Source organism: Desmodus rotundus, chromosome 9 (genome assembly GCF_022682495.2).
Source record: "Desmodus rotundus isolate HL8 chromosome 9, HLdesRot8A.1, whole genome shotgun sequence".
Taxonomy (NCBI): Eukaryota; Metazoa; Chordata; class Mammalia; order Chiroptera; family Phyllostomidae; genus Desmodus; species Desmodus rotundus.
Window position 1 is genome coordinate 87,109,687 of NC_071395.1, and position 15,512 is coordinate 87,125,198.

Below are 15,512 nucleotides of genomic sequence, written 5' to 3' on the forward strand. Positions count from 1 at the left end.
GGGACAACAGTCCCTCTCTAAGAGGACTCTCCGAGAGCTTCTGATCATTACAACAAAGGAGTGACTTCTTTTAGTAACCGGCTCTGTTTATTCCACTAGTTAGCTGTCTTTGAATACGTGCGTTTATTTACTGGACTCAACACATGTAAGTAGTTGCCTCAGTCACTCTGACAAAATCATGTCACTGTACTTTCTTCGTGACACTTCACACTGCAAATTGTCTGGTTTGCGGACTTGCTATCGCATGTCTCCGCACCACGAGACTTCATCAGCCTTGGGTATGCAAGACACAGGTACTTAACAAATACGTGTTAAATAAATGAATTTGTCTCCCTACTGATCAAAATGTAACTTATCTGTTCAGGATGAAGAAATATAATTGTTTGAAAAGAGAGAAAGGCAAAAGTCCCCGGCTATTTGATCCGCCCGAAGCCCAACAACTGAGCCGGCGTGGGCTTTGTTGTTGTATTTTGCTTCGCTTTGCTTTGTTTTTCCTTGAATTAACGAGTTGTTCCGATGTTGTGGAGACGGCATTAGTAATAGCTCCGACCTCTTGCCTCTCAGGGGGAGGCAAGAACAATCTACGTGCAATCTATGAATTTCCACTTTGGTAACTAAAGGAATTCCTTTTGTAACCACTAAGTCTTTCTGTGACCACCAGTATAATGATGACCAGCGGGCTGGAAGAGATGAGCTCATGTTTTATGGAAACATCCTGAATACATGCTGCCTTGAATTAACCATGACCAGCCCCACCACTCCCACATACACCCCACCCTCATCCTTGTTGAGCCAAGGATTCCACAAAGTTAGCGTGTAGGAAGCCCTGCCAAAGCAAACGTGTATGTGGCTCACACATACTGTGGTCATGCGACTCCCCAGCTTGGCTGGCGAGAATGTGAAAGCGATGGTGATGAGAAGGAGGGGCAGCGAGCCTTCCGAGCTCTGCACTCACGCTGAACCTTTGATGTCCCTGGCCCGCACGCCACACCGGAAACGCTCAGCATTCTTGCGATTTTCTCAGGACCAGCTCTGGAGTCCCCCAAATGTTGAAGTGGGAAACAAAACACAGAACAACTCCCCTCCTATGGACTGCTCATGTTTAGGGGTGGGGGGGGTCTCAAAACCAAGTGGAGTTGTGCAGGCTCAATGGGAAGCTCTCTGGCCGGGCCCCAGAGTTCTCAGACGCAGTCGTCCCAACCAGAGCCACATCTTCCACAAATACATGCAGTGCCCACTCCCAGGTATTGACGCACACGGGAAAGAGAGTCCAGAACCACAGAAAGCACGAAACGAGCTCCCACGCAGCTTCGGAATGCATGACTTATGTCACGGCTTAAGGCCAAAGAGCAGGGAGACAGGAAGTGTCCACACTTGCACGTGCTAGGGCTTTGCAGAGAATTCCACCCCCGTGAGGGGAATTTATGCGGAGGCCTGGGGTGGGGGTGGGGATAGGTGGGTGAAATACAGAACCTGTTTCCTTGCATGTCCATGGTGCACAAAATTCAACAGGTTTGCTTAGCCCTTGAGGCCAGATTCTACAAGGTGAAGGCTTCAGTTCCAAGAAATAAGCAGATAGTTCTGACAGTCAACCAGGAGGCAGGCGTGAGCGCCTGCGTGGCGCAGGTGAGGGGCACCAGAGTTGGCACCGGATGCGGTCTCTGCCTCCCGGAAGTTTCCAGAACAGTACCCTGGCCCCTAATTAATGCATCTGCTAATTGGTCTCCACCACTAGGGGTTCTGCTGGTTTGCCACAAGCTTTTGTGTGCTCCTTTTGGGCAATGGACTTCCCTAAGTTGTGTTTCAGAGAAAAATACTTCAATATGTTTGCCTTATTTCAACAGAGGGTTGAAAAAGCTAGAGGGGTTAAAAGGAATTCAGCCAGTTATAAAACATGTATATGTCAACCAAGTGAACTGTGCACAGGGCAAAGATTCAGGATTAAGAGAAAAGAGAGAAAGAGGAAGAACAAAGCCCCTCGGTGCGTCCACTTGAGGGCCCACCCCACTCTATGTCATCAAGACTGGCCAGCGAGTGCTGGCTGCACCTTGGGTTCTGGCTTCAACTGAGACACCATCGTACATCCCGGCCACGCCCAGAGACCTAGTACTCTAAAGCACGTTATCTGAAAGGTGCCTAGGGTGTGGGTAAGCAATTACAAAAATATATATCCCTCACAGCACGGATACTGTCTTACTCGGAACCCCAGTATCTCAGTGGCTCTGCTGGGGGTGGACAAACGAAAAACCTGACCAGCATTCTCTGTGGGTCCCCAGGGTCGTGGAGTCTGATTATCTGAAGAAGTGCTCGTTGTGGTTTATCTGCACCAGCAAAGGCTTGATCCCAGGAGAGCTGCCTCTGGTCTCCCAGTATTCTTCACTGATTATGTATTCCTACGAATGGAAACTCATTTCCAGTTCAACACAATAATAACAGTAACAACATTATCTCTTATTGTGTGAGCACTGGTTAAGCGCCAAATGAAGCGCTCCTAAGCATGATGCTGAAAGCTTCCCTGAATTACCTCATTTAATCCTTATCATGACCTTTCGAGCCAGGTACTTATAAGTCCATTTTTCAAATGGAGAAACTGAAGCTCAGAGAGGTTAAGTAATTTGCTCAAGGTCACACAGCTAGCAAAAGCTAAGAGCCAGGATTTGAATCCAGGTCTAACTACACAGCCAGCACTCTCACCCTTTAAATCTTCTAGGACAGTAGCTCCCACCCAGCCCTGAATGCATATTAGAATCAGTAGGGGAACATAAAAAATACCCACGCCAAGGCCCCTTTCTGAGGAATCGTGATTTGATTGGCCTGGGATGTACTGCTGATTTAAGGTGAAGAATACCCACTCCAGAAGTAGGAGGGCAGGGGGCAAGATCAGGGAGTGGGCATAATGTCTTTCAAAATTACATGCAGCCTGGTGCCCACACCTTTATACTTTTAAGACACAGGATCATAAATACGAACCTGTAAGTTATAATAAGAACGATAGGTAAGAAGTCCACAGATCAACGTCCCATGCACCTTCTGATTCCAAAAGCGATTTGGCAGTTTAGATAAACCTTAATACTTCCATCAGTGGTACTGGAACATAAGAAGTGTTAGCTGGTACGGCTTTCTGTTGAGAGCGCATTGGAAGGCACTTGTGGTTAGTTATGACTCTAATTAAGGCAGAACCTCTTACTTAAAGCAATAAATATTTAGCCTCAGCAACCAAAATATAAACAGAACCATGATTCATGAACTTGCTTCCTTGTTCTTCCCTGGCTACGGAAGTGAAGTGGCATTCCCTGGTGCGTGGAGCCAGCGCAGGCCAAGGAAGACTCGCTTGGCCCATACTTGGGAATAGCAGTCTCTCCCGGAAAGGACACAAGTGCTGCGTGGCACTGACTCAGAGAGACAGCGTTCGCAACTTCTCAGTGTAGCAGAACCACCAGGAGAAGGCCAGAGATGCTGCTTTAATAAGCCCAGGGTGGGATTCTGAGTCTAGGTAATTCTCATCTCAGTGGCCTGAGGGCCAGAGGGTGAGAAGGGTTAGCAAGGTGTGCAGGAGGCACCCTTGGAATCAGGCAGATGCCAGGTCTTGCTTCAGGGCCACCCCTCTTCATTGTGTGGCGTGGGCAGGATTCTTAATCTCCATCAGACTTAATCCCCTCGGTCATGAAGGGGAGAAAGGATGGTGCTTACTTCATGGGGCTGTGGGAAGTTACATTAGAGAATGTGTATGGAGTTCGAAGCAAGGTCCTTTGGCATAGTGCCCGCCATGGAAGTGCCAAACAAACGCCATCCATCCATCCAAACAAACAAACAAAACATTGCCTACAGATGGCACATAGCAGAAGTTGCAACCCGGCAGCTCACACGCTGAGCTTAGCCCTCTGACGTTTGGCTTGGTGTGGATGGTTTTGCTGTCGCTGTGGACATTGTTGTCGTTTTTAACTAACTTTGAATGTCGTTAGACTGGACCCTGTCTCCAGTTGCCTGCATCCCTGACGCGCCCCACACTGACCAAAGAGGCGTGTTCATTTCTACCACCTGCCTGGCCCACAAAGGCATTTGGATCGTGACTCGGTAGAAGAACATGCCTGTTCTGAGGAGTGCACATTTTATAACCTTCTAAAGCAGCAGGCTTCTTTCTAAATATAAATATGTGCCCTTGCCAAGGATGCCTGTAGCACGCTGGTTTTCTAGAAACAAAAGGCCATCAGGGCAATGACCCTGGCTGGCCTGGCATGGCCGTAAGTGTGATGAAGGGGACATTTCAAGCTTGGTGGCCAAAGGCCCAGAAGGACACACACAATTCAACTGGGTCCCCACCAGCTGGCCCTTTCCCCAACCAGGGGCCAATAGCCAACATGCCTTGTCCCTTGCTCCCTCACCCCTCCCCACCTCTGACCTTTCTGTACCCCTACCCTTACCCCACACTGGACAGAAGGCCCAGGATGCAGAGCCCGCTTCCCAGTGGGAAAGGTTATGCAACAACCTGATAGCATCAAATTACAAACAACCAAGGTCTCCTAGAAGCTGAGGATGCCAAATTCAACAGAATGTTTCCTCATCACCAAAGGGGAGGAAAAAACAGTTCTGCTCTTCAAATAAAACATACACACACACACACACACACACACACACACACAGTTTCCAGACAGAAGAGCAGTCTGTCAGGGACAAACAAGGTGCTGGTTCTGCCCTGCGGTGGGAAAGAGGGCAGCGGCTGCTCTGAGCCAGGCCTGAGCAGGGGCCGTGGGCTTGGGGTCAGCAGTCGGCGGGCACCTCGTGTTTGGGAGAAGGCAGGGCCACCCTGGGTTGCCCCCACCCCCCAGTTCGGTTTCTCCTCACCCCTGCAGGGCACAAGCCAAGCCCAGGGGAGTACCCCCACTCCTGCACGGGGTGAAAAGATGACTCCAGGAGACGCTGCCTCATCCCATCAGCTGAGCACAGCAGCTTGGCCAGGAAAGGAAAGGGAAGACAAGGAGGGGGGCCTGGGAGCCTGAGAACAGGACAAGGCAGCGTGGGGCCTGACATAGCGGGCCGGCTGCAGGGCGGAAGAAGCAGGGCCCTGGGTACTGTTTGTCCTGCTTCACTGCAAAAACACTGACTGTCTTCTCTCTTTCATCTGCTCTGAAAACTGGCCCCCTTACAGCAGGACGTGCAGGCGTCCCACTGACGAGGAACTTGGGTGAGGAGGAGCAGGTGGTCAAGAAGGACCTCCAGCTAAGCTGACCTGAGCCCTGGGTAAATGCCCTTCCACGCAGGGCTCTGCCTGCCTTCCCAGGCAGAGAGGAGGAGGAAGCCTGTGGAATAGTTGACAGAAAGCTGGTCTAGAGAATGGAGAAGATGAAGTATTTATTATTAGGCAAAGTTTGCCTTTAGGATCCCCTGAGAAAAGAAGAAAATGGACCCAGCCCCAGCCCCGCCACGAATTCAGGGGTTGTGCCTGCTACTCAGATACCACAAAAAGCCGCAACATCTGGGAAAGCTCTTGCCCCAAAGGAGGGTTCTCCTGAGATAACTGAAATCTGGCTTCTGAGCCAAGTTTCCCAAGACAGAGGCCCAGGACCCTTGGAAAGGTATCCATATATTATTGACATTACCTGTGTCGTTCCGTAGGAAAATCTCTTTTAGGGCATCCTTCCCTTTGTAGTTCCCCCCACTTTGTTTCAGCTGGGAGTAAAGAAATCGAGTCTGTAGAAGTTAGTGAAGGCCGAGCACAGAGGCTGAGTGCCTCCCAGGCAACAGGCCAGTGGACCCTCCCAGTCACCCAGTGAGGCAGGCCTGACACCCTCATCACAGAGGAGGAAACGGGCTGAAAGGGAACGGTGTTCTGCAGGCACCGGTTCCTAAGCTCAGTGGACAGTCAAGCCCAACCTGGGCCTCCAAAGCCATTCATTCTTCCCACCCCACAGTCTGCGTTCCAGGGGTTGGAAAGACGCAGACTGTCACAGGGGCTGCACACATTTTCCTCGATTCCCATGGGGTCCAGGGAAGCAGGCAGATTCTCCAGGCAGCTGAGCCGTCAGTCCTATAGAACAGGGCGGGAGTAGATGACGATCCCGGGGTGTGGAATGAGCCAGTGGGGCCAAACAATGTGACCTCCTTGATCAACAGCCTTAGAAGAGCTCTCCACCTTGCTCAGCCTCAGTTTCCTCAGTGGGCCAACAGGGCTGCTGGAGTAAAGACCACTGAGGTCTCCTCTGACCCCAGCATTCTTCCAATGCAGGGATATTCCTAGAGACTGTCTCTTGCTTCTCTCATTTATCATCTCGGGCTCAGTGGAAGCAAGCCCGCCCTTGCTGCTCTCCCTCACTGACATTACAGGGGTCTTTAAAAAACTGAGCGACACGTCAGAAGGAGTGAGAAATGGGGAGGAGGTGCTGAACGTGCACGGGGTTTTCCCTGGAGGTGATGGAAATGTTAGGGTCTCGGCAGAGGTGACAGTGGCTCGACACTGTGAGTGTTCCAAATGCCACCAAATTGTACAGGGTTAATGTTATGTTACGTGAATTTCACCTCCCTTTTCAAAATTGAATAACATCACTCTCACTCTTAAAATCCTGGCATGATTCCCCATTTCTTTAGAATGATGGCCAAAGTGTTTGCCTGAAAGAAAAGACCTTCAGACACTGGCCCCGGCCTTGTCTCTCTGTTCCCATGAGCTCCAGGCACAGACAGCTAGGCAGCTCCTACCATCTGGTCTTCCCGCCCCTGCCCAGGCAGCCCCAAGAGCCCTCCCTTGAAAATCCCTGGCTGTCTCCTACTCATTCTTCAAAACTAACCACTCAGGGCAACCTTCCTGTTCCCCATCCCAGTTGGTAAGAGGCCCCTGTGCTCCCTGCCACCCTGGAGTTCTGAGCCTGTAGCATGGTGACCTGCTTATCCGTTCACTCCCAGTACCGCCCAACAGAACGTTCTGCCACGATGCAGGTGTTTCATATTCGCACTATCCAGTACGGGAGCCGCCAGCCACATGTGGCTTCTGAGCTCTTAATGCGTGGCTAAGGTGACTAAGGAACTGGAACTTCAATTTCAGTTGAATTTCATCAGGCACGTGTGGCCACTGACTGGCACGTGGGGCAGTGCAGCTCTAGACTGGCGGTTCTCAAACTTCAACCCACATCAAAGTCATCGGAAGGACTTGTTAATGCACAGATTTCTGGGCCCCATCCCCGGAGCTTCTGATTCAGTAGGTCTGGGGCGCGGCCCTAGAATTTCCGCGGCTAACGGTTCTCAGGTGGTGCTAATGCTGCTGGTACTGAGACCACCCTTGATAACTTCTGGTTCACATCCGAAAGGTCCAGACTTGGATGACTCTGGAATCAATAGGGTCTAGATGGGGATATTCTAGACTGGCAGCTCTCCAAGTTCGGTGTCTGGACCAGATGTATCAGCGTCACCTAGGAGCGTATTGGACAGGTGACATCTCCATCACCATCCCAGATCCACTGAGTCAGAACGGCATCTTTGCAGGATCCCCGGGGGACTGTCTGCACGTTCGAGTCTGAGAAACACTGCTCTAGACTGTCGTTCCTTAGAGCCAGGGGCTTTGTGGATCTTTGTGCTCCCAGCACTCAGTTCCTGGCCCATCGTCCACGCTCAAGAAGTAGAAGGGAAGAAGAGATGGATGCTGCCCAGGCCCAGCTAGTAAATGTGCTTCTCCTAGGGCCAGGTCCTTCCCTCAAAGAATGGGCCCCAGTCCACATCCTTAAACTGGATTCGATGTTTCAAAACTGCCTCATATGATGGGGAAGAAGCAAGATGAGGCAGGTCTTCAGATAGGAGATCAGAGATCAACTTTGGGAGAACGGAGAGGTCCCCACAAAGGAGCCCCTTACTGACAGGCCCTTTCCCCCTCATCCTTGGTTTCCATGCCTTCTGCATTTTCTTCCTCGAGAGGTCTGACTCCAGGCTTTCCCAGGCTTTCCCACTGAGCCAACCTGGGCAGCCTGGCCTGAGGGTGTCCCAGGTAGGAGAGGAGGAACTGTCACCAGCTAATGCAAATAACCACTCCCAGCTTAACACTGTCTCTCCCTTTTGGCATCTCTGGGCCACACTGGAAGAAGAAGAGTGGTCTTGGGCCACACATTAAATATACTATGACGCATAATCACAAAAAAATAATCTTATAATAGTTTAAGCAAATTTATGATTTTGTGTTGGGCTGCGTTCACAGCCATCCTGGGACGCATGTGGCCCATGGGCCGCAGGTGGGACACCCCTGCCTAGGCTGTTGTTGCAGGTATCAGACACAGTTCCACCCACCTCTGCTCCTGGGGTCTTTTCCTGGCCCAGCTCTCCAGCAACCAGAACTAGCTTACAGCGTTCTTAAACTGGAGAGAACCAAAGAGATCAATGGAAAAAGAGAAACACCAGCAACACCAGCCCTGAACAATAAAGTATCTGCTCACTGCACAGAGGAAGGGAGGTGGTACCCAGTTCCCTGGCTCCTAACTCAGCTCCCTGACACAAGACGGGGCCACAGTCCTGGCAGCCACTCACTTGTAAAGTTCTCCAGGGATCTGAGCCAAGGAATACCAGGTTAAAGACAAATAAAAAGGAATGATCAGCACGTCCATCTCACCCCCCGCCATGAGGGACACAAAGATTCCAGTCCTAGGAAACTACAAATATCCTGCCAGACTACTCTGAAAGGGACTTTGTATCATTTGACCTGGACAGTGGGGGCCATAGCTCAGGACTGAGCTGAACAGCAGGAAAACCCAGGCCCAGGGGGTAATGTCGGCAAGTCCACCTCCAAATCCCTTGGATACAAGCACCTTCTAAAGAACTTAATTTTTTCAGATATGTATTAATAAAACCAGTGAATTGTGTGTGTGTGTGGGGGGGAATCACATTTAAACCCTCCCTCTGCTACCCATAAGTAATTCCTGCTAATCTTTTGTTACCTTTTCTTGCCTCTTAATTTCCTGAGAATAACTATGCTTATTTTTACATACTAAAATTATCTTTTACATATTGTTTTGTAACCTGCTTTATTCACTGCAAAGTATTTAATGTAACTGTTTCCAGGTCAATGATATGCAGCATTTCAGGGGTTCCTTAGCATCTCTTTAAACGGATGTATCATAATTTCTTTAACTCTCCTCTACTACTGAATGCTTAGGTTATGTCCACTTGTTATTTTAGAAATCTACTGCAATAGCATCATTTTACATACCCCATTGTGTACTTGGCTATTTATTTCTTCGGGACAAATTCTTAGGGGAGAAACCGAAGCATCAACAGGCAGGTGCCTCTTTCAGCATTCGGTCCGTGCTACCAAACTGTCCCCAGTATGGCTGCTCTGTCAGAAAAGCCAGGGCCTGGGGGAGGAAAGCGTCCCAGAACACACGGGCGCTGAGCTGGGAGGCAAAGGGTGTTTCCATAGGGAAAGGCAGTGTGATGTAGTGGGAAGATCGCCAGCTCTAGCTTTGATGGCAAGCCTGGCCCCCTCCTCACAAACTGTGTGGCCATGGGCCCGTTACCTGGCCTCTCGGAGCCTCTCTCTTTCTTCACCTATACATGGCGGTGAACCCACCTGTCATGATTGTGAGGTTTAGAGACAATGGATACAGAAACTTCAGGAGCTGTGCACTAAGTATATTGAGTGAATGAAACGAATTAAGGGTTGGATGGAGGGATGACTTTTTATAAAAAAGAAAGAAGGGAAGAGAATGAGGACGTGCGGCAGGATGAAAGTAAAGGGAAAGCACAGTCGTTGGGAGGTCGGTGGGCTAGCTTGTAGGGAGAGGGCGGACCCCGAGGGAGTCCCAGGAGAAAAGGAGGGCGAAGTTCTGTTCGTGCTCCAGGCTGAGCAGAAACTCCCCCCATCCCAATCAGTTTCTTTCCTGGGACCTGGTGGCTAGGGAGGACCTTGTCCCTGTTTCACAGTGATGCCCTAAGGCCTGGCCCTGCCAGAGACAGAATCCCATGCCCCACCCACAGTGGGGCCCACCAACCGCAGCTGACTTCCTACCTCGGCGAACTTGCCACGACCCAGTGAAGGGACCCGCGCTGCCCGACAGTTCACATTTCTGAGCCCACGGGCCATTGTCTCCTAAAAACCAAAAGAAACAACATGTAAAGGTCCATAAGCTAGTGGACACTTCTGCTGATTCTCTCTCTCGGACACTGGGCACAGCAGAGGACTGGATAGAAGAGGGACTTGTAAAATCAACTATGGCCCTACCCTTGAAGGGCTACCCTTCGATGAAACTCTGTTGGGCTTTCAGTGAGGTGGGCTTTCCTGTCCCAAGCTAGTCCCATCTTGAGGCTCTTGCCTTAGGGACTTTCGCCTTTTATATACTTTTAGCCATCTCATTACCATTGCCACCAGCCCAGCAACTACTTATTGAGCACCGACGATGGCCCCGTGCTTCACATGCATTATCTCCTGATCCTCCCACATGCTATGGACTAGACTCCACTGGCAGCTTAATTTTGTAGGTGAAGAAACAGAAGCTCGGAGAGATTAACCTTCTCAACAGTAGCATAGAGATTCAAATCCGGGTGCCTATGTGACCCAGAGGCCGTGCTTTCAACCACTGCCCTCACGCAGACAGGGACCCGAGACCCACAAGGCCAGCGTGGTCCCTCTCCATGGCTCACTAGTTCAACTCCACTCAGCCAAAAGATGTGTGACCTGGTGATCTGGTGACCAGTAGCAGCCAGAGTCTCTGAGGACGATGCAGGTTCACAATACCAAAGTCATTCATTAACAATTATGAACAATATCCAGAAGGCCCTGATCAACTCTTCACGGGCCAGCAGGTTACCTGCTCTTTCTGTGCAAACCTTTCCGTGGAGGCCCCAGTGGACACGTGCTTAGTATTCGAGCCAACAAACACTAGTGGGGGTGCACAGGCAGAGTTAGCCATCAGATCTCAGGGAGGCTGGCTGCGTTTTACTACTTTACCTGTAAACCAGAGGAATGTATTTTCTCTTGCTGTGCGGTCAACTGTATCTTTAATCTGGCCCATCAGGCTGTCCATCTCCCGGAGGCCTGCAGCGTAAGGCCTGCGACCCTGTGGGTCTGCTGATTGCTGGGTCGCGGTTAAGGGAACATGCATGTGGGCCAGGCCCACGTAGAGCAGGAAAGGTCTTCTGCTGGTGCTGGAACGGAAAAGCCGAGACATCACTCTCCAGAAGGCTCTCTGTCTTATCCACGTCTCTGCCTTGCCTCAGAGAAAACACCCAGAACACCTTCTGCCCTACGTGCACGAGGAGAACTTACCCGTCCAGAACCTTCCTAGGACATGTGGAGATAAACTGGTTAGCCAATTAAAACCTGAAAGTAATTGTAATAACAGTTACTGTCCTTTAAGATTTCCTGAGAGCTCATTAAATGGGGCTCATGTTGTCTAAATTCATTCTCATAACCGCCCCCAAGTTCTCTTTTTCAGATGAAGCATCAGACCCTTAGGGAGACTAAAGAGCTTGTCTAAATTCACACATTAGTAAGTGACAGAGTCTGGGTTCCAGCTTACACCTGGCCGAGAGAAAAGCCCTTGCTCCTAACTCCTGTACACTGAAGTCCAATGCGAACATATTTTAAAATTTTATCTGCTTTTTGCAGCATCCAGGCCATCACATCCATTCTCAGACTTGGCCCTGGCTAAGAAATGAATGGATAACTCATGTTGGCCACAGAGAATGCCCAACAAAGCACATCACTACCCAGAGCATCTAGACAGGTCTGGTTACAGACCCAGGTGCCCAGCCACCCCTGCGCGAACCCTGAAGATTCCTATGAAAGGTATGTTGGGGGCCAGGGTGGGCTCTGCTTCCTGTGTCCCACCCCTGTTCCCAGGCAAGGAGCAGGATCAGGGCAGCTGGAGGACCACAGCCTGTCCCCTCCTGCTGCCACAAGAACCCTCACGCAGCTCCCTGCCACAGGCCACACCTGTGGAGTAGTCTTTCAGAGAACACAGTGAGAGTGAGGGGACAGCTCAGTCAACTTCCCACCAAGTGTTGATAGAGGAGGGTTCTTTTTACCCCAGTTCACCTGGCGATCTGACTTCCAAACCGGCCTCGGTGCTCTTAGTTTACCCTGATTTACATCACCCCACACCAAGTTCTCAAAGTATCCCCATCATCGGCCCTGCATCAATTCAAGCCCCGGGGAGTCCCCTGCTTCTGACTCCCAGGGCCTCCTACCTGGGATTGTGCCCGCACTCGGTTCTCTTTTACAAACATAAAACCCAGGACACAAGTCCCAGTCAGGGGCCTCTCCCTCCCCATTTTAATCAGCCATTTCTCTTCAACGTTTCTGGAGTTGGGTTGTCCAGTACAGTAGTCACGAGTCCTGTGAAGCTATTTAAATTCCAATTAGTGAAAATTAAATGAAACAGAATTCTGTGTCTCACTCGCTGCAACACAGAACACATCATGCCGATGGAAATGAGCCAGTCACCAGAGGACAAATGTTGCATGAGTTCACTTATATAGGCAGCACAGAGAGTGGTCAACTTCAGAGAGACAGAAAGTAGAAAGGTGGGGGGCCAGGGACTAGAGGGAAGGGAAAATGGGAAGCTGCTGTTTGATGATGACAGAGTTTCAGTTTGGGATGATGAAAAAAGTTCTGGAGATGGATGGTGCTGATGGGTGTAGACCAATGTGAATGTTCTTAAAGCCACAGAACCATATACTTAAAAAGGTGCATTTGTGTATGTATTTCACCACTATCTCTGTACAAATTCAGTGTCACAGTTGCCCTACCCACGTCTCAAATGCACAGTAGCCACAGGGGGCTGCCGGCTGCCATCTTGGGCAGCACAGATAGGGACCTTTTTCACCCGTGCGGAGTTCTACTGCGTAGTCCTGGTTTAGAGTGTCTGCTGCCTGCTCTCCCGAGGACAATTGTGAACAGCTCTGTACTCTGCATCCTGCACGAGCACATCCCGCTGGGTAAGCGAATGGGAGCCGAATCCCAGCCCACAATCCCCTGGCCCAGCAGGCACTCGGACACAGACCGGCACCCACCCAGAGGGGGCGCCTTTTTCTGATTTGCAGGTAGATGCCCTATTGCAGTGGCGTGCTGGATACGGCTGGCTCAAATTTCAGGAATTTTGCAAGCCAGTTTTAAACATGACCGATGTTTAAAATCAAATTAAATCAGCTTGCAACTAAATAAATTATATTATAAACAAAGGTGATAAAGTCTCATGGTTTATCATGATCTAATTATTCTACTACACTTTACTATTGACTATGCTTTTGAGGTTCTTTTACATCTACTGTATCTGTGTGATGGAAATACTGTACCATGGTGTGCTGTACATCTCTTCCCAATGCCATATTCGGCAACAGCACATTGGTAGCCTGAAGTCAGCCAGGGCGAGAGTATTCATAAGAGAGAAGTGGAGAAATGCTACAAATTAGGGCCTTTTTCTCCAAGTGCCAGGTGTAAACAAGTACCGAGGGGTTGGGAGGTTCCCATCGCCCATTCTTTATCTCAGCCGTCACCATTATCCTCCAAACTCCCACCCATTATCACGGCCCTGTTAGCACCCCGGGCCAGAGACTGAAAAGGCATGCCATCATCAGGAGGTAGTGTGGACTGATAAAAAGAACAGGCTTTGGAGACCTGTATCCAGATTTCAAGAATTTTTATTTCATGGCTGTCTGACCCTGGGTGACTACCTTAACCTCTACGGTATCCTTTTGACCATACACTGTGATTTTAAATATCCTTAGCTACTCCTCATACCTGTGCCCAATACCCTCACCCTTGTCACAACCTTACCCCTAATTAGCCTCAATGCCCAGTCCCAGAGCCTGTAAGGAGCAGAGCCCACGCCATCTGCTTTCCCCCTTTTTGTTAATTCAGACCTTTGCCTGCTGCTTTAAAAAACCCAAAGCAAGGATTAGCTTTCAGCGTCAATGCTAGATGAAGGGCCTAAATTCAAGTAAAGATCCAAGTAAAACTTTGAAAGAAGTCCTAGGGCTGGCCCCGTGCTGACTCTGGTAGCTTTGACACACAGATCCAGGTGGGGACAGGACTCACAGAAGGAGATGGGGGCGGGGGGCCCAGAGGTGGAAGGAGCACAGGGCTGGGGGCCTTTTCTGCTGACTTTCTGAAAATCAAGAATGAACTGGCAAGTCAGTCCTGAAGAAATCAGCATGCCTGAGGATTGTTTTGTTACACTAAACGCCAACAGGTGACTTTTCATTTAATAACTAATGAATAAATTAGCAAACTCATCTTTTTCACATGGTAAGTAGAGTGTTTGTTAATTTGTTTGTCTTTTAACTGATGAATGAACTGGTGAATGAACAGGATCACTCTCTCTTCAGAGCAAGAGCTCAACTATCCCTAGGCCCCAGCCGGCAGCCACCCCTCCCTCTACGGAGGCTGTGCTGTCTGAGGCCCCGTGAAAGCAGGAGAGGCCGTTCCCCACCAGCCACAAAGCATCTACCTGTCACAGGCCTGAAACAACCTCAGAGCTCCAGGGAGCAGAGAAATGATTAACGCTCCAGATGCAACAAGGGTCCTTCTTCTTTTCCTATCGGCCATCTGAACAAAAGCCAGTGTTTCTCAGAAAGCCCTGAGAATCTGGTTTGGGGCAACCTCTGAATCCCCAATCTGGAGATTTAGGCCTGAAGTAGTTTTTATTATCAAGAAAACAAAAGTGGATCCACTATATTTCTGCCTCTACCCTCCTTGCTGCCCTTCTTTCTAGAAAAGTTCAACTTCAATGTGTCTGAGCAAGGGGCTGGGGGGTCTTGCACAGTCGAGGAGCTGGAGTGGTCAGTTTCCCTCAGGTGAAGTCCACTTTTAATTCTGCACAAGTGCAGAGGCACATAGCACATTTTTCTTGCCCACTTAGCCTATGGCTGTTTGAGATACTAGAGAAGCTACTGGAAACTGCCCTAGGGAAGTTTGCAATCTGGGGAGACAGATAAGAGGAACGCACATGGGGTCATCAGAGGATAGCACTAGGGCAGTTGTGGGGTCAGGACAAGGGGAGGGGTGATTGTGTGCACACACACATGGGCATGTGCTTGCACCCCTCTGTTCTACGCATGTGCACCCAAGGTGAGTGTGCGCTATTGGCAGTTGTCTGTGGCTTCACAATATCCACTCTCTGCGCTGGCCTGACGGGCTGCAAAGCAGCAGCCCTCACACACATATAGCTTGTTAGAGACACACTGTGGTGTGGCTCTGCTTTTTGCTTCCTGTTGTTTTTAATTAGTTGTTTCTAACATTCAAAGACCAGGAGATTTCACGCAAGGGCCAGGTATCCCGTCTCTCTTGTGAAATGGAAAGCTCTGACCATCTAGGCTCCCGTTCCCACAAAGAAGCAACAGGCGGCTGGAGCTGGGTAGTGACTGCCCCCTTAGATGGGCAATGTGCTTTCAAGGTCAGGGCAGGCCCATCACTCCCCTAATGTCTCACAGTCAGCCTGCTTCCCTCTTGAAGGCTACCTACCTGGGCCCTATAGTTGCTGAAATTTGTAAGTCCTGTGGGTTTCACTGAATCGTGGCCCCCAAAGACACCCAGGGTCTAATGG

General features: G+C 50.0%; 1 protein-coding gene across 10 annotated transcripts in view; it reads right to left on the bottom strand.

Annotated features, from left to right (window-relative positions):
* The window catches only part of ARSG (arylsulfatase G), a 106,257-nt gene that overhangs the window by 20,296 nt on the left and 70,449 nt on the right, over positions 1–15,512 (bottom strand). For all 10 annotated transcript variants that reach the window (XM_053911742.1, XM_053911743.2, XM_053911741.2 and 7 more), the window contains 2 exons: positions 10,916–11,112; positions 9,977–10,057 (listed from right to left, as the gene is read on the bottom strand). In XM_053911742.1, coding sequence (XP_053767717.1) covers positions 9,977–10,057; positions 10,916–11,112 — 278 coding nt within the window. The remainder of the gene's footprint in view (positions 1–9,976; positions 10,058–10,915; positions 11,113–15,512) is intronic.